An 18,178-nucleotide genomic window follows, 5' to 3' on the forward strand; every position below is an offset into this window, starting at 1 on the left:
GCAGTGTATGTGGCACCCCAGGATATACATTCACATCACACTTAGTTCCTAGCTCTTTACAAATAACATAGGGTTATTGTGTCAGATCAAGCGTTGTACTTTTTCATTTACCGTTTGGCCATTTCTCTGCACCATGAGGCTGCTAGCCCTCAGATCTCCTGCACCTTGGCTGAGCTCGGAGCCACTCACTGGACGCTGAACTCACCGTCGGCCTACTCAGGGAATCAGCGTTTGAAGATAATATCAGAAAAACGACGTAGACGCCGCTTAGGGTCAAGACCCAAAAATGAACCTGGCACCTGCTTCCCGCTCCCGGATTGAAAATCAAGACCCTTGCGTCTGTATTCATGAAAATGGAGACAAAGCAGACATTGTAGTTAAGGAGGAGGAATGTGAAATATTGGATAGGATTAACATAGGGCGGAAACATTAAGGTGTTTAGAATCATTAAGAGTGAACAAATCACTAGGCCCGAATGAAATGTATCACAGGGCTTCGAAGAGAAGAAAGGTCTTAGTTATCCAGGGTCATGGGGAATGGATGTGTTAGTTATCCAGGGTACCCCAGTGGGGAGGTGTCAGTTATTTAAGGTCCAGGGGCAAGGAGGTATTAGTTATCCAGGATCCTGGGTGGGGAGGTGTCAGTTATCCAGGGTAAAGGGGGGGGGGCAAGTGTCTGTTATCTAGGTTCCAGGGGCAAGGAGGTATCAGGTATCCAGGGTCTGGGGCAGGGAGGTGTTAGTTATCCAGAGTTGGGGGCAGGGAGGTGTTAGTTATCCAGGTTCAGGGGCGGGAAGGTGTTAGTTATCCAGGGTCTGGGGGCAGGGAGGGGTTAATTATCAAGGGTGGGGAGGGTGGGGGGGGTGGGGTAAGTGTTAGTTATCCAGTGTCTGGGGCGGGTTAAGTGTTAGTTATGCAGTGTCCGGGGCTGGGTAAGTGTTGGTTATCCAGGTTCGGGGGGGGGCGGGGTAAATGTTCATTATCCAAGGTCGGTGGGGGGGGTAAGTGTTAGTTATCCAGGGTCAGGGGCGAGGTAAGTGTTAGTTATCCAGGGTCGGGGGCGGGGTAAGTGTTAGTTATTCAGGGTCAGGGGGGCAGGGTAAGTGTTAGTTATCCAGGGTCCGGGGCGGGGGTAAGTGTTAGTTATCCAGTGTCTGGGGCGGGGTAAGTGTTAGTTATCCAGTGTCTGGGGCAGGGGGTAAGTGTTAGTTATCCAGGGTCCGGGGCGGGGTAAGTGTTAGTTATCCACTGTCTGGGGCGGAGTAAATGTTAGTGATCCAGGGTCAGGGGCGGAGTAAGTGTTAGTTATCCAGGGTCCGGGGCGGGGTAAGTGTTAGTTATCCAGGGTCCGGGGCGGGGTAAGTGTTAGTTATCCAGGGTCCGGGGCGGGGTAAGTGTTAGTTATCCAGGATTCGGGGCGGGGTAAGTGTTAGTTATCCAGGGTCCGGGGCGGAGTCACTTTCGGCGGGCATTTTGTCGGCGCTTTTCTCTCTCTCTGTGTGTGTGTGAGGCCGGTGTCCGCGTTCGGGGTCTCGCTTCTCGGGGACGGTTGTCGGCGGCCACTTTCCTTTGGTAAGAGCCCGCATTGATGCCGGTGCTGATCTGTGTCTAACATGTAGTCTCGGCCGAAGGCTCAGTCCAGGCCTGTGGCCTCCTTTAAACCGGTCAGAATTGTCTCTGTTTAAAACCGGCAGATTATCCAATACCATATCCTGAAATTTCACTCAAATAAGCCGCAGGTTCCAGGTTTTAACCCATACAACAGAATTATTCCCAGTGAGTGGGGGCTTTTATTTTTTTTGTGCCTCTTCTCATGAGCTCCTGGTTATAAAGTTGGATTTTAAAGGTCAGTATTTTCAGTTGGGGCCTCGACCCTGTCAATGGGGGAATCATAAATTCAGCTGGAAATCTTGTGGTTCAAACACTAACATTTTATGTCAGGATTTCTAACCCCCCCCCCCCCCGTTCAGAATAACACTTAAATCTCCCCCCCTCTCTGCCCATAACGTGCACCGAAAATCTGGGAAATAATTTGGACAACCTTGGTTTCCTTGGGTGAGATGTTTAAACTTCAGGACCGCCTGGTTGCTGAGGTTCATTGTAAAGGATCCCCAAATGGATTGAACTTGGGGGGTGGGGGGATTGTCCTGGTGCCTCGGCCAACATTCGTCCCTCAATCCGCACCGGCAAAAGCAGACTATCTGGCCATTCACTTAAAAGAAAGACTTGCATTTATATAGCACCTTTCACGGTCTGCTGTCCCAAAGCGCTTTACGGGGCTAATGAGCTACTTTTTGAGGTGCAGCCACTGTCCTAACGTAGGAAACACTGCAGCTGACTTCCGCGCAGCAACCTTCCCAAAACAGCATTGTGATAATGAGCAGATAATCTGTTTTACTGATGTCGGATGAGGGATAACTACTGGGCAGGACGGGCGGGGAGCAACTCCCCTGCTCTTCTTTGAAATAATGCCCTAGGATCTTTTAAATCCCCCCCCCCCACCGTGTGGGCCTCAGTTTAAGGTCTCATTCAAAAGATGACACCTCTTGACATTGCAGCACTCCCACAGTGCACCTCCCTTTAAGAAATACATTCCGGCTTTCGGTCATCCAGGCTAGTTTTAGCTTGCGCTAGCTTCTCATGATTTTGTGGTTGCGCACCGCAATCGGTTAAACGAGCCAACAGCATGATGTGTGCCTGCTGTAGAAACAACAGGCACAGGTTAGTTGTGCATTGCGGTCCCTGTGCCCATTTTCTGGAGTTTATTGAATTTTGCTTAAATGGAACAACTCGGAAATTTGTAGATGAGATAAAAATATTCCAGGTGAACTAAGTTGATTGGCCGCGTGTGTGTGTAAGACGCCATTTAATGTGATAAGTCACTTGTTATGCTCTTAGGATTAGGAGATTTTTCCTGTCTATGCCATTCAGGGGTACCTGTCAAATTAACTGACCAAGAAAGAAATCTGGGAGTAGCTGGTCACAGCAAATTGAAGTGGATGTGTTCCGCCCAGGAGTTGCAGTTCTGACAAGGGCAACATGGGGTAAATATCTTTCCCATGATGCCCAGCAGGGCGATGTCCTGATAGTCGCTGTGGTCACCCTTGTTCTTGTACAGCGTCACAATCTTTGCATCATGCGTTCTGGGGCACTGCCCCCTCCCTCCTGCAGATGCCGGTTTCCTATGCTTGAATTCAGGCGGTCTAGCATCAGCACCTGGAGCTTTGCACATGGTAGGCAAGTCAGTAGCTTTGCTAAGCTTCTCCACCGTGGGTTCGTACCCAGCTCTGCCATGACAGGCGGGCTTGCTCTATGACCATGTTCTTCCTAGAGTACGGTTCAAGGTAGTGTTCCACCCATCTCTCCAACTGTTTATTCCAGTTGGTGATGGCCTCTCCTGCTGTTGTTTTCTTTGCTGGTGGACCTGTTGCATTTTGATCCCTTCATACATGCCCTTAGCATTTCCTATGTCAAAAGACACCTGGGTATTCTGGCAAAGTTGTAGTCATTGGTGCACCGCCTAGCAGTCTGTTGGACTTTACTTTGAGTGGCCCTTGGTGCATTCAAGAGTCTTCTCATTCTTTTGTAATTAATGAGGGTGGATCGCTTGGCTTCAGTGATAAGATTCCATCAGACTGATGTTAGCCTTGAACCATTTTCCCGCTCTTACTTTGCATATGTTGAGAGTGTGATATTGTAGATGGTGTCTAAAGTGTGTTCCATTTTGCCTCTGCGCTGTTTGGGAATGCCAGAGAGGGCCTGTTTAATCGAGTCAAGGAACTGCAGGTTTTATCTGGATAGGCAGTATGGTGAACTTTGATACAAGGGCGGCATTACTGCTTTGAATGAAAAGCTTTCAAGGGTTGCCTCCTAACCCTGGGAACGATCTGTATCACAGTCAGCACTGTGGTAGCTGCACATGGTAATGCTGCTCAGAGGGCCATGTCTGATGATGATCAGATCCAACTGGTGCCAATGCCTTGATCTTGGATGCATCCAGGACACCTTCCGGCATAGTTTAATCTGAGAAAAGGCGTTAGTTACTCAAAGCTCAGGTAGTCTCTGTCCTTTCTCATGCCATGATGTTTGGGGCAAGATTATGGTCTGCACCGAGTCTTGTGTTGAAATTCGCCAATAGATTTAGACTGTGGATTTTGCTGATAGCAGTATCAAGTTCCTCTTAGAACTGGTCTTTCGCCTCTGTAAAGGAACATAGCATTGGAGCATAGATACTCATGAGGTTAACTGGAGCACAGGCACTCTTGGAGTTAACTGGCCCTGCTCGAGTGAGAAGCGGATGGAGAAAATATGTCCTGAACCATTTGTCGGGGGGGGTGGGATGTGGTGGTTCTATCATTTAGACTTTATGACCTCCTTTGCTGGAAAGTAGGCTCCGTTTCACAGGAAATGTGTGATGCCAAAATCATCACACTATAAACAAAGGCAACAGAGGAGACTGCAACAACTACAGGGACACCTCACACCTTAGTGTCATGGGGAAGGCCTTTGCTAGGGTCATACTTAAAAAAGCTCCATCTACTTGTAGACTGAGTGCAGCCAGAAGCACTGTGCGGTTTCTGTGCCAACGTATTTGCTATGGACATGATCCCCATATGCCAGCTACAAGAGGAGTGTAGGGAACAGGGCATACCCCTTTACCATCCTTTGGTAGATCACACAATGGCATTCTGTGCTAACAACAGAGCAGGGCATGCAAGGTTTGGGAAAATTGGCTGTCCACCAAAGCTCCTCAGTCTCATCCACTCCTTCCATGACAACATGTGCTGCACTGTGCAGTTGATGGCTCCACTAGAGACAGTGTCAGACTGAGGAATGGAGTGTATCCTCGCTCCCACTCTGTTTGGCATCATCTTCTCCATGCTGCCTTCCCTGTAGATATGGAAGGAATCGACTTACACACTAGGTCAGACAGCAAGTCTACAATCCATCAAGACTGAAAGTGAAGACAAAAACACATCGCGTCCTGATTACTGAACTCCTCTACGCTGATGATCCTGTGCTAGTTGCCCACAGGGAAACTCAGCTACAAAGACTCATGGACCACCTTTCCCATGCCTATAACTTGCCTCCCTGACTATAAGCATCAAGAAAACCACAATCATGGGACAAGGTGTTGCGTCTCTGCCCCTGATCACACGAACTAACATGAGAAAAGAAGCTCAACAATTTCCATCCTCGCTGTCTGTGGTGCATCATGAGTATATCCTGGCAAGGCAAAATCACGAATGTGGCAGTCCTCTCAAAAACAGAGCTACTAAGTTTGTTATCATTCATCAAACAGAAGTGGCTTCACTGACTTGGGCACATCCACAGCATAGAAGATGGTTGCATAGCCAAGGAATTTCTGTATGGTGAGGTAAAAGCTCCACTTCAAGGATGCTTGTAAGCGTGACATGAAAGCCCTAAACCGTCCTTGGCCTGCTGCATTGTTCCAGTGAAGCTCAGCGCAAACTGGAGGAACAGCACCTCATCTTCCGACTAGGCACTTTACAGCCTTCCGGACTGAATATTGAGTTCAACAATTTTAGATCATGAACTCTCTCCTCCATCCCCACCCCCTTTTCGACCCCCCTTTTTTCCAATAATTTATATAGATTTTTCTTTTCCCACCTATTTCCATTATTTTTAAATGTATTTCCATCCATTGTTTTATCTCTGCCTTTTAGCCTATTTCGATCCCTTCCCTCCACCCCACCCCCACTAGGGCTATCTGTACCTTTATTATCACATTCCTTAGATAATATCACCACCTTCAACACCTCTTTGTCCTTTTGTCTATGACATCTTCTGGTTATCTCCACCTATCACTGGCCCTCTATCCAGCTCTACCTGTCTCTCCCCCCCCCCCCCCCCCCCCCCACCTTAAACCAGCTTATATTTCACCTCTTTTCTATTTTTCCTTAGTTCTGTTGAAGAGTCATATGGACTCGAAACGTTAACTGTGTTCCTCTCCGCAGATGCTGTCAGACCTGCTGGGTTTTTCCAGGTATTTTTGTTTTTGTTATGAAAGCCCTAAACATTGATTATCGGACTTGGGAGTTACTAATTGGCAACAAAGGAAAATGGCAAGACCTCCTGTGGGCTGGTGTGCATCACCATGATGACCAGAGCTACAGCGGATTGGCAACAAGTGCCAACACCAAAAGCAACAACACACAACAGCACCTGGTAGCTTCATGTCCAGCACTTGCAGTCTCTTCAGCCAACAGCAAAGGTGTGCCATATGAAGAGACCTGATCTGAAACGGATTTTTGCTGTATGTCCATCACTTTTCGTAGATGGAAGAATGCTGACGAGTCAGGTTCATCACCGAGAGTAGCAAGTTTCTTCCAGCGAGGCCTACACCCTGCTCTCACATTTCCACTAAACCTTTCCCCTGCCAGATGAACATGTAATGTTTTCTTTGTGATTTGTTCTCAGCGAGCCTTGTCTCTTGCAGGGAAGCCATGTCAGTGTTCAGCCTATCAAGCTCCATGTTGATAACAGCTGCCTTGCGCATGTTATTGACCAGCGGCAAGTCGTCTTATCAATCCTGTGCACACAGTCCTGATGTTCCAGCTTGCCAGTTGAAGAGTTGACATCTTTTTGTTTGTTTTCGTTTATTTGCCTGGTGTGATGGATTCGGACCACTTGTTGAGCAGATACTCTAAGTTCCAAGCACCCATTCAGGCAGATAGACGGTGGCGGGTTAGCACCTTACTAGGTGGGCAGTGGCTGAACAGTGGGACACGGAACCCCCCCCCAACCATTGGATATAGCCCGTAGCACCTGTTTTCCCCGCCAGTCGATTTGAGCTTATCACTCATAACTGCTGTCTCCTGTGTTGTGTTAATGCCCTACAGCAAAACTGGAGTGTCCCCTCCAAGGCACAAGCCCTGGGCAAGGTTTATGGAGACCCTGGGCTGCTAGAACGCCAGAGTCCCCCACTTGAACTTCATGGTTGAGTCCAATGGAAGGCAAAGCATTATGTTTGGTACTGGTTTGGTTGCAGGAGTTGCCGGAAAGATGACATATTTAGACATCTACTCACCTTTGGACTACACTCCAGAATTTTTTGTTGGAGCCTATTCCCTTAGCCTTCTACTCTCCAAAGGTCTCTGCAAGACAGTGGAGCTATTTGCCCATAACTGGTTCATGAGTGCCAGGGTGTGTCCACATGTCAGCAAGCCTGCACACTGCATGTCTGAGGGCCAAACCTCAGAGTTCCTCAAGCATTAGTCTGGGGCCAAGAAGGACCCAGTTTGTGTGTGTTGTATGCGGAGGCACAGCTTTGGTCTTGCCAATAGAGAGGCTGTGTACTGACCAGGAGAATGTTGCACATTTAGAATGGCTGCTAGCCAGTGGTGTAGGCTGAAAATGAGAAGCAAACTAGCACGTAGAAGCAGGAAGCATGCTAATTGTCTTCACTTACATGCTAGATGCATCACATTGATCTGTTTCGGGGACACAAAAATCAAGGCTGGGAGAGAGTAGGGCAGTGGGATTGGTTTGGGATTGCTCTAGCAATGAACTGATCGACATGATGGGCGAAATGACCTCTCTTGTTACTGAAAATTTCTATAATTCTAAAATTGGGAATACTTTGGTCCCTGTGTGTGGCATAGCATGCTGTTTTGAAGATGGTAGCAAGGAGAGTGACCAGGATAGTACTGTAGGTTGGAGAATCTAGTAATGAAGATAGGTTGTAACGGTTTAATTGTCCTTTCAAAGCCTACGTTTCTTCAAAATATGATTTGAAATTCGTACAATGATTGTTTTTGTTTGTACTGTTCAAATAGCATATTATCACTTGCAAAGAGATGGCCTGGATAGAGATGCCATGAGGCATTTCTTTTCACAGAGTCATCACGCTCATTGGAGTCACTACATTCCTTTAAAACTGAAATTAACAAGTTTATTTCCATTGACGGCTCAAAACTGCAAGATAGCTGTGACTATAATATCTTGGGGACAACTAGTTGCTTGGAGCTCACTACTTTCCTTAGGGATTTGAAGAGGAATTTTCCACTTTTTCTGAAGTTGCTGACAGGCTTTTTTCTGTCATCCTCAAGGTAGTATGCTTAAGGGGTGGGGATATGATGTACCAAGTAACAGGTTGACAGGATGAGCGTATCTTATCCATTTTGCACGTTCATATATAAACTCAGGTTATTCTAAGCCCATACCGTCATCGGAACTGAGGCTTGTTGTCCTCATCACCCATGTCTTTGTTAAACTTCACTAGTTTGCTTTTATTTGAGAATGCATTTGAAGATTCATTTGCACCTTAATACTCCCTCTGTCCCTCCTCTCTCTCCCTTCCCCTCTCACACACTCGCTCTTTCTTTCCCTCCCCCCACCCAGCTTGGTTGCCCACTCTTCTCACTCAATATCTCTGGTACCCTACTTAAGTTGTTCCACTGCGACTCTGCTCCAATCCATACTTCTCTTTCATTCTATCCATGTCTCTGCCGTGTTACAGCTCTTTCTATGTAATGTAAGTTGTTATGTAATCTGTACACTTTCACAAAACTAATGTGTGGGATTTGCTGCAACCTATAATCTGGCAGAGGTCTGCTGATCTGTGATTTGACTCCCAGTTAAATCCATTCATTTAAAATGTATAATGCTGGCAGAATTACCAATTATTTTGGAGAAGAATGAATGAAGATGCAAACTGTAATGCAGCTCTCCTATGGATGCCAATTTATGCCTCTCTGACCCTTGCCTTCAGATCGAAGAAGGAATCCCTGTGATGCATTTTTAGGATTTTTACCTTTGCATTAGCTCTGTGATGATTTAAAGCTTCTCCCTGTACCAGTGCTGTTCAGAGGTGTGCGAAAAGTATGATGGATCAATCATCGGAAAGATTAACTCCCCTTTGCATTACTCCCTCTTGTAGCTTCCCCTTCCCTTTTGCTTGTGCTGATGGATTAAAAACTATCCAGAGTTTTTCTTCTGGAACAATGTGAGCTGAACCAGCACTCTACCACTCCAAGCAAAAGCAGAGAGGCATGCTGGTGCCCTGTATTGCTGCACTGCCACAAGGGGTTTTATTTAGTGTTTGATTAAAAACATCTTTTGACAAAGAGTAGATGAAGACAAGTTTATTTTTTTTAATAACTTGTTTAAGAAGTCCTTTTTCTTTTCTTTGGCCCACATCCAACATAATTCTTTGCCAATCAAAATGAAGAGATGGTATAGGAAGACTGAAGTCATGTGTTGAGGTTGTGCAACATTTTTGTTTGTTTTTCTTTTCTCTGACAGAAAACTTCTCATGGGTTTAGAGGCTTTGGACTGTTGCCCAAGGTATGTGAAGAACTGTTACACTGCTGTCCCTTTGAAGGCTGTTTGGTTGTTTTAAATCTTGGTTTGGTTCACAACAAATACTGTGATTAGGATTTAGAGGACATTTCAACTTTTGCACCAGAAGAAAATGGGGTTGGTCTATCGCTTGGCCATTTATCCCTATATATTTTTGCAATATGCCCCAAACCGTGGGTTGGGTGACACAATGTACAAACTAAACAATACGTGCATTGCATTGTAATGCTAGGGGTGTTGAATCAGTACTAGCAAATTGTTGCAGTTGAGTCTCTGTATTTTTCATTGGCTCCCCAAGCGCAGACCTGTTTGCCAAGACTGTCAGAAATAAGGGTCTCACCCAGATCCTCAGCCAGGAGAGGCAACATACGGCCTGTCTCTTTGTAACTGTTTGGAAGAAAGTCAGCTGTACTCTTTCTCACTTGGGGAGTGATATGTTCTTATGGAGTCACTTTGGCACAGAAGGCTATTTGGCCCATAGAGTCCATGCTGGCTTTCTAGGGCAATTCAGTCAATCCCATTTCTCTTCTTCCCCCCCCCCCCCCCCATCTCTATCCCTGTAGCTGTGCAGGTTTATTTCCCTCAAACACCTGTCTAATTTCCTTTTGAAGCCATTCGTCGTCTCCGCTTCCACCACCCTCATAGAGTGTTCCAGGTCATTACCATTCACTGTGTGAATCAGTTCTTGCTTACATTTCCCCTGCATCTCGCCCGAAGCCTTAAATCTGTGTCTCCTAGTCCTTATACCAACAACCAATGGAACATAATTTCTTTGTCTAATTTATCTAAGCCTATTATAATCTTTATACACTTATTATCAATTCGCCCCTTCATTATCTTTGCTCCAGGGAAATAACCCAATTTTCTTCAAGCTAACCTTGTAGCTAAGATCCCCTAACCCTGGATCCATTCTGGTAACTCTCAACTGCACCCTCTCAAGGACCCTTACATTCACCCTGAAGTGTGGTGACCACAACTAGATGCAGTACTCTAGTTGTGGCTTAACCAGAGCTATTTATAGGTTCAGCATAACTTTTCTGTTTTTGTACTCAATGCTTCTACTTTTATGAAGCCCAAGATCCTATATGCTTTGCTGACTGCTCTCTCAATATGTCCTGCCACCTTCAAAGATCTATGCACATGAACCCCCCTGGCCCCTCTGTCCCTGCACTTTTTAGAAATGTGCCGTTTAGCCTGTATTTCCTTTTTCTATCCTTTCTGCCAAATATGCATCACCATGCACTGCTCTGTTTTAAACTCCTTCTGCCACTTGTCTGCCCATTCTGCTAGCCTATCTGTGTTCTGTTGCATTCGATTGATATCACCATATATATCCAAAAAAATCAGTGGTCCTAGCACTGACTCTTGGGTAACACCACGGCCTATTATCCTCCAGTCTGGGGGAAAAAAACATTTACTATAACTTGCTATTTTCTGTCCTTAAGCCAATTTTTTATCCAAACTTACACTGATCCTTCTATTTCATGAGCCATAGTTTTGTTAACCAGCCTTTTATGTGGTACTTCGTTAAATACTTAAAGTCCATATAGATAAAGTCTTTATTGCTTTCCCTTCATCGACCTTCTCTGTTACTGCATCGAATAATCCCATTAGATTTGTCAAGCATGACCTGCCTTTTTCAAATCCATTTGGCTACCTTTAAATTAACTCAAATCTCTCCAAGCGTTTGTTGATTTACCTCCCTCCCCCCCTCCTCTTGATTATTGATGGCTGAAGAGATCAATCTCTGAGAAGCAGGTACTGCCATAAGTGTCACATATTATTGTTTCTAAAACCTTACCCACCACTGATGTTAAACTGATTAGCATGTTGTAACTAGATATGTCCTTATATCCTTTTCTAAATAAGGGTGTCACATTTGTCACTCTAATCCTCTGACGCCTCCCCTGTATCTAGGAAAATTAAGAGATTATGACAAGCTCTTCTGCTATCACCACTCCCACTTCCTTTAGCAACCTGGGATGCAAGCCATCTGGACCAGGTGGCTTATCCACTCTTAAGCATAGCAAGACTTTTCGGTACATCCTGCCTATCAATTTTCACCCTGTCCATTACCTGCACCATTTCTCCTTCCACCAACATTTTGTCAGCATCTTCCTTACTAAGCACCACTACAAAGTACTGCCAATGGAGAGGAGGAATGAAAATAATGTTTTTTAAAAATCCTAAAAATCTAAAATATTAGCGATGAGGTGACTGAGAGTCAGTTTGTGCCTGGGTTTGCATGCAGCTTAGGTGGGTGTGATATAAGCCTTCACTTTCACTGTCAGGATGTCCTTAATTGGCGATTTCGATCAGAGTCCAAAATGCTGGCAGTGCAAGAGGTGAAATTCACTCAGGAGGGACTTGCTTTTCTGAAGTTGGCATTGAGACAGATTAAGGCAGCAATAAGAGAGATTTACTTTGATTTTTGTGCTGCATCTCCCCATTTCAGTGTTTCATACTGATACTTGATGGTAAAAGGCTACAATTTAACTACATTATAGCTTTCACTTTAGGGCTTTCCTGCTTCAATTCATTTCATTTCAGCCTCTGTAATGAGGACTAGAATAAACTGACATTGAAATTGCCTGATAGTTGGCTTTGCCAGCCAATTACTTTTCTAGTTGAATATTTTTAGAACATATCAAAAATTTGGATGTGTTAACCTGTTGTTTTTATAACACTTCCTGGTTAAATGCGCCTGCTGTATCTTTTAGATTACTCTGCTAATGTCACATTGACTGAACTTCAGCTATACAATTAAATTTCCCAGCCACTCTAATGGAAACTGTAACTAATAAAACTGTAAGACTACCATGTAGGTTATTCCAGAGAACTGCCTGTGTTTGAGTCCAATTGAGGGCGTGTTTGGTATCTGGGGTGAGGGAAGCACATATGGAGGAAGTACTTTCTAAATTGAATAGCTTTTGCTGGAGTCAACCAAAGTGTATTCCATGAGTCGATATCCCATGTATTGCAGGCAAATGAGTGGAATTTTCCTTTTGGGGAGATGGGCAAGTCTTAAGGTTTTATGCATTCCTTACAGGAATAGCTGTAAGAATGGACATTCTTTTATGCTACTGAGACATATATTTACCCTGAGACTCATCTAACCCTCAAGAAACAAAGTTGAGTGGGTTATATAGATTTGCAAAAACCTCTTCGTTTACTTACAGGGCTAAATATTCTTAGGAAATATTAGCATTCTTTCTTGTTTTTTCCTTGGAAGTCTTCTATCAAGTTTAGATTGGGAAAGATGCATTCCGGTAGCAGGGCAAATGGGGTGATGGTATACTAAACCTAGCTGAGAATGAAAAGGAAAGACCATGAATTCCGTAATAAAGGCAGCAAATTCTGCTTGCACACGTCATGTCAGTCTGCATCTGAAGAAAAAAAAGAGGATGGGTGGGTATTGTGGGCCATCGTCAGAGTTGGTTTACGCCTGAAGTGTTAACCAATCTTTTGTCTCCTGGATGCTAACTTACCTGTTTGTTTCCAGCCTTTCCCGCTTTTGCAAGTGGTGTCGGTTGGCATCAAGCACTCAGTTTGGGTATAACAGAAAGTAAAGCGTTCTCTACTTTGCTGCAAAACTATGCCTTGGCTTCAACTCAGAGTGACATTTTCCATTTCAGTCATCAGTCACCTTGTGGCTTCTCTTGAGTAAGATTGCCAAATTAGGAGTAGGTTTGAGTTGTGGGTTTCTGCGCACTAATTAGTGAGTTGAGATTAACCAATACCATTTCATCCCATCAGTGCAGTTTAGATCTGATTTTAATTATTTTATTATCCTGTTCATCATACCTCAGGGACTATGTGGAGCCACGCAGTTTTCATTGCTAAGAAGGTGCAGGATTATTGGGATCATAGGTTCAATAGCTCTTTTGAATGTATACTTATAACAGGCAGAGCAATGCTACCCAGCTGGAGTGCTTAACAGTCCGAAGGAACTCTTGGCAAGGACTGATTTGAAATTCACATTCATACGTGGTAGACATTACACAAGTAATGAGCAGCCTTGGGAGTTGAAGTTGCAATGATCTGGTAGGGAGCTAGATATTCCACTGGGTCTGATCATAATACTAATGCCATTCAGTGGTGCATAAAGTTTGCACCTTTTTTAATTCCCCTTCCATTAAGGAAAGCTTTCCTGTGGAAGATTGAGAATATTATACTAAAAATCAAAATGACATCAGTACAATCAACACAATTTTAACCAGTTTAAATTTAGGCTTGCTGCTGTTTCCAGTCTCACTTTTTAAAAAAACTAATTAGTGAGGGGGAAGGGCAGCAGTTGATGCCATATTGAGCTTCCTCTGCTATGTGAGACTTTCCTCTTGGGCACCGTAACATAATTCTAGCTGCATAAAAAGTCCACGCCGTGCTGCAGAATAAATGACTTCCAGCCAGACACTCTGCAAATTGTGCACCAAGGGCAAACTAAACCACCACAGAAAATCTAAATTGTCCAGGGAAAGAGCTAGGTGGGGTGGGGTGGGAGGAGAGGAGTGGGACAAATTGAATTGTTCTTTCAGAGACACAGGATATCTGCATTGGGCCCAATGGCCTCCTTGTGTGCTGAAAATTTGTAAGATTCTACTGGGCTTTGAAAGAATAATTCCGCCCTCCTGTAAAATTTGTTTCTGTATTGTTATGTTAGTTTCTAATTGTTGATATGCTGTGTTTTTACAGGGAAATACCATGACGGCAGCTTTGGAAAACTTGTCAAAAGATGTTTTCAATTTGAATCAAAATAATCAAATGAAGAATGATTCTGGTAAAGAAAATGAAGGTGGTTACAAACTTTCAAGTAAGTTCGTTGCAATATCGATAGAATGCATTTGCTTCTCTCTCAAGATATGCTGATGCTTTTAAATTAAATTGATTACATTAAAGCAAAATGTCAGTTTGTGGGTTGTGCAGAACTTCAGAGCAACATTTAAAGCTAAAAAGATCACAGTAATTTCCTGTTGGATGTGCTCAATCTTGTGCAGCTAACAACCAGAGCAACTAAGTGGGCAAGAATGTAGACAACCTGGTGACTGTCATCAGTGGTCAGTCAGCACTCCTTGACCGTGAGGGCTAAGTTACTACAGGGTCAAATGCCAGGAGTCTCCTACTAAATGCAGGAGCCTTCATAAATTGAATTGTTCCATCTAGTAGCCAGTCTGAGAAATGGTGAAAAGTTCCTTGCGAGCAGGGTTGGGCTCACTTATGTCTTGAAATATATGACTATCTGTTTTTGACCACTGTTAACTAGCCTGCAATCTGCCAAAAGAAGGCAAAAAACATAGCTAGCACACCACTGCACATTTTGGCTTATTAGAGCTACATTCTGCCTGAGACAAAACATATGCTGTTCATCTCAGATAAAATGTATACATGTTATTTTTCACACCAGACTTTTACTTTACATCAGTGTAGTTATTTGAAAAGTTTTTAAGCTTCTACATATTTTGTCAAGGGCTGTGGTACTTGTTTAGATCGACTGCAGAGAGAGCATAAACAGCACTAACTTGTAAACTTGGAATTCGTATTGTGTTTGTTTTTATGTTGTTTGTTCTACAGATAGTGACTGTAAGAATATAAAGGTAAAAGCTAAACTAATTATCTGAAAACTGATGAATAGGTTATGCAAAGAAAAACCTGAGAATCATTTGCAAGTATGTAATCTGTAAACTGTTCACAGTATCGAGTGTAGGTTTATGTTTGGGTAACCACACATTAGCGAGCTACTTATCTAAAATATCTAGGGCAAAGGCAGGCAACGCATGGGAAAACAACCACCTGCAAGTTCTCATCCAGGTCATTTGCCATCCTGACTTGGAACAATATTGCCATTCCTTCACTTTGGTCAAACTTGGTTCAAGTCCTCAGACTCCCTTCCCAACAACGTTTTGGGTGTACCTAAGCACACAGACTATGTACATACTATGCAGATGTTCAAGAAGCTCACCACCACCTCGAGGGTAATTAGGGATGGCTAATAAATGGCCTTGCCAGTGATGCCCGCATCTCTCAAATGAATAAAAAATAAAATCATGCTTCAATCTCATGGACATGATGGCCTGAAACAATGAAGAAAATAATTTTCATTTTAATTCTCAAGTTAGCCGCTTACAGCCACATTCAAGCTGGCAAGTAGCACCTCATGTTGGTTTACACAATGTATGTGCATATAGAATAAAGTTGTCTTCAGTTAAGGTGAAAAACAACTTTAAATTTTGAAGGCATTTTATTGATAAGACATGAACTCAGTGGGGCCAATTATTGTTTCACCAATTCACATGGTTGTAAGCTAGGTTAAACTATCCCACTACTAGCTGATTGCTTGAATTGACTTGAGCACATTTTGTGACGGGTTTGCCAAAGAGCTGAGGCAGAGTTAAAGGATGGGAAGGCAATGGCAGAGTGTGGTGGGGTTGGGCGGGTGGTGGTGTGGGTGTAATTATTTGTGCTATTTTAAATGAGTTGCAGTGGCCTCTTTAAGAATTGCTGTTTAAGCCACATGTGCCTCTACATTGTGCTGTGCATGCTCTGCCCATTGGTACAGAGAGCATTAGCATCCTACAATCAGCGTAAGGCCCTGATTTCAAAATTGATAAAGGTTTTCAGCTGTTACCGGCAGCAGTGCTGACTGCCTGATTCAAGGCCAGCTCGCAACACTGTTGGGCTACCGAAGAGTTCGAGATTTTTTTAAAATTGTGCCACCTTATTCCAATTTAAGACATAGGAACAGCAGTAAGCTATTCAGCCCCACCAACCTTTTTCACTACTTTCTTCTGCGGTGTGTAACTCACCTCCTGACTTCTCAAAGCCTGTCCGCCATCTACAAGGCACAAGTCAGGAGTGTGATGGAATACCACTGGCCTGGATGAGTGCAGCTCCGACAGCACTCAAGAAGCTTGACACTATGCAGAACAAGGCTGCCCACTTAATCAGCACCCCATCCACCACCTTAAACATTCACATCCTCCACTGCTGATGCACAGTGGCAGCAGTGTGCATCATCTACAAGATGCATTGCAGCAACTTGCCAAGGACCCTTCAACAGTCCTTTCCAAACTTCTGACCCCTACCTAGAAGGATAAGGGCAGCATGTGAGCACCACCGCCTGCAAGTTCCCTTCTAAGCCACATTCCATTCTGACTTGGAGCTGTATTGTTGCTGGGTCAAAATCCTGGAACTCCCTCCCTAATAGAAGTGTGGGTGTATCTTCACCGGACTGAAGCTTTTCAGGAAGGTGACTCACCACTTTCTCTGTGACAGTTGCGGATGAGTGATAAATTCTGGCCTAGCACTGATGCTCATATCCCACAAATGAATTTTTAAAAACCTGCCTTTTCCCATATCCTGTACAAGCATGAATGGGCAGTACACAGATGAAAATTGCTGCCATTATCTTTGGTTGGGAATGTTGGATTACAAGCAGATATTCGTGAGTTTGAACCTGTTCCTGAACAATAGTTTAATCTCATGTTGCCATTGGATAATATTGGTGAACTCCTTGATAGGATACTAGATTGATCATTGTGATTGTCCCTTCTTGATAAATGTGGAAAATTACAGCACCTTTTGGGTTGACAGTTGTATTACAACCTGGAGTCTAGACTGCTTTGACTTTCTAACTGAAAGTTAACACACCCTGATTCTGTGCTGTAATCATTCTATGGTTCTATGATCATGCATACCTGAGGAACCTTGGAAGTAGTAAGTGGGTGGTAGAAGTGAGCAGTCTTGTTGCGCAGTTAACGTCTGTTAGCCAAAGTGTATAATTGCTTGTCATAGTCCTGCCTGCCCTATGGATTCATCTAGGAAAGTTGGCTGAATTTGGTCAGACTGTTGTGTGAAATGAATGCATTGCCTTTTTAACTGCACTGATATTCCAATTTACCATACATTCAGTGATGTTGATACATGTCACAGAACTGTCTTCAGGGCAGCTGGCCTTCTTACTGTCACGGAATCAGAAGACTAGCGCTTTGTGTAAAGTCTGCGAATGGGCTTTTTAACCATTCTGAAAAAGCTTCAGGCTAACAAATATTTAAAGAAAAAATTGTGAAATGTTTAAACTTCTTACATAGGGTAGTATATTAAAGAATATTGCAATGACAATTTAATTGCTTTTTTTGTAGCGGAGATTAAAATGGATATTGACAGACTCTATGCAGTAGTGCCTCAGCTATCCAAAATTTTTTTCATCGAGGATAAAATTGGTGAAGGTAAGTTTAAACATTTTAATTGCAAATACTTATAAACAATAAACTCCCTCACTTTTTGATCTTGATCTTTATATCTTTTGATATTGCTCTCTGGCATGCCACAATGCAAATACTCTTCTGTTTAGCTCCTAACCAAGCCTTTTATGGGAACTGTTTCAGAGATCACTTGTGATGTAAGTCTACATCAGGATTTTAGTTGAAGAGTTATGGGCTGATTTATTGGATTCTGGCAAGCATATCGAAAAACAGACCTGCGTCGCATGATTCTTTAATATATCATGTCATACTTTAGAATAGATAATTTAATAGAATTTCAACATGCATTTTTGGCAGTGTATCATAAGCAGAGCAGATGCATTCATAGTGAGATTTCTTTTCAGGCCATAAATCATCATTAACTTTTTTAAAACTTAGAGTCAATATCTAAATATACTGGTGCTTTCTTTTCTTCCTGCCCAATAATTGTTCCTGTAAAGCATATGACAGTCAGGCAAGAGCCTTCTATTGCAATACTGATGACGTGCAGTGTGGGTGTATCATTTCCGGACTAATATTTTCTCAAACTTGCATTGTAAACAATTTTACCAAAGGTCACCCAAACTGCAGACTCCTACCCCAAAACATTGCTCAGTT

The 18,178-nt window shown here is 43.6% G+C and overlaps 1 protein-coding gene across 5 annotated transcripts in view; it reads left to right on the forward strand.

Moving 5' to 3' along the window:
• The first annotated feature begins 1,438 nt into the window (after window positions 1-1,438).
• cdc7 (cell division cycle 7 homolog (S. cerevisiae)) overlaps window positions 1,439-18,178 on the forward strand; it is a 45,439-nt gene continuing 28,699 nt past the window's right edge. For 2 of the 5 annotated variants that reach the window (XM_078560771.1, XM_078560773.1), the window contains exons 1-4: window positions 1,446-1,571; window positions 9,267-9,308; window positions 14,016-14,133; window positions 17,459-17,545. In XM_078560771.1, the coding sequence (XP_078416897.1) occupies window positions 14,025-14,133; window positions 17,459-17,545 (196 nt within the window). In that variant the 5' untranslated portion in view covers window positions 1,446-1,571; window positions 9,267-9,308; window positions 14,016-14,024. Of the gene's footprint in view, window positions 1,572-9,266; window positions 9,309-14,013; window positions 14,134-14,891; window positions 14,987-17,458; window positions 17,546-18,178 lie in introns of those variants that run through there. The other 3 variants (XM_078560772.1, XM_078560774.1, XM_078560775.1) reach the window with 3 other exon arrangements.

The sequence above is a fragment of the Cetorhinus maximus genome, chromosome 17 (genome assembly GCF_964194155.1).
Source record: "Cetorhinus maximus chromosome 17, sCetMax3.hap1.1, whole genome shotgun sequence".
NCBI lineage: Eukaryota > Metazoa > Chordata > Chondrichthyes > Lamniformes > Cetorhinidae > Cetorhinus > Cetorhinus maximus.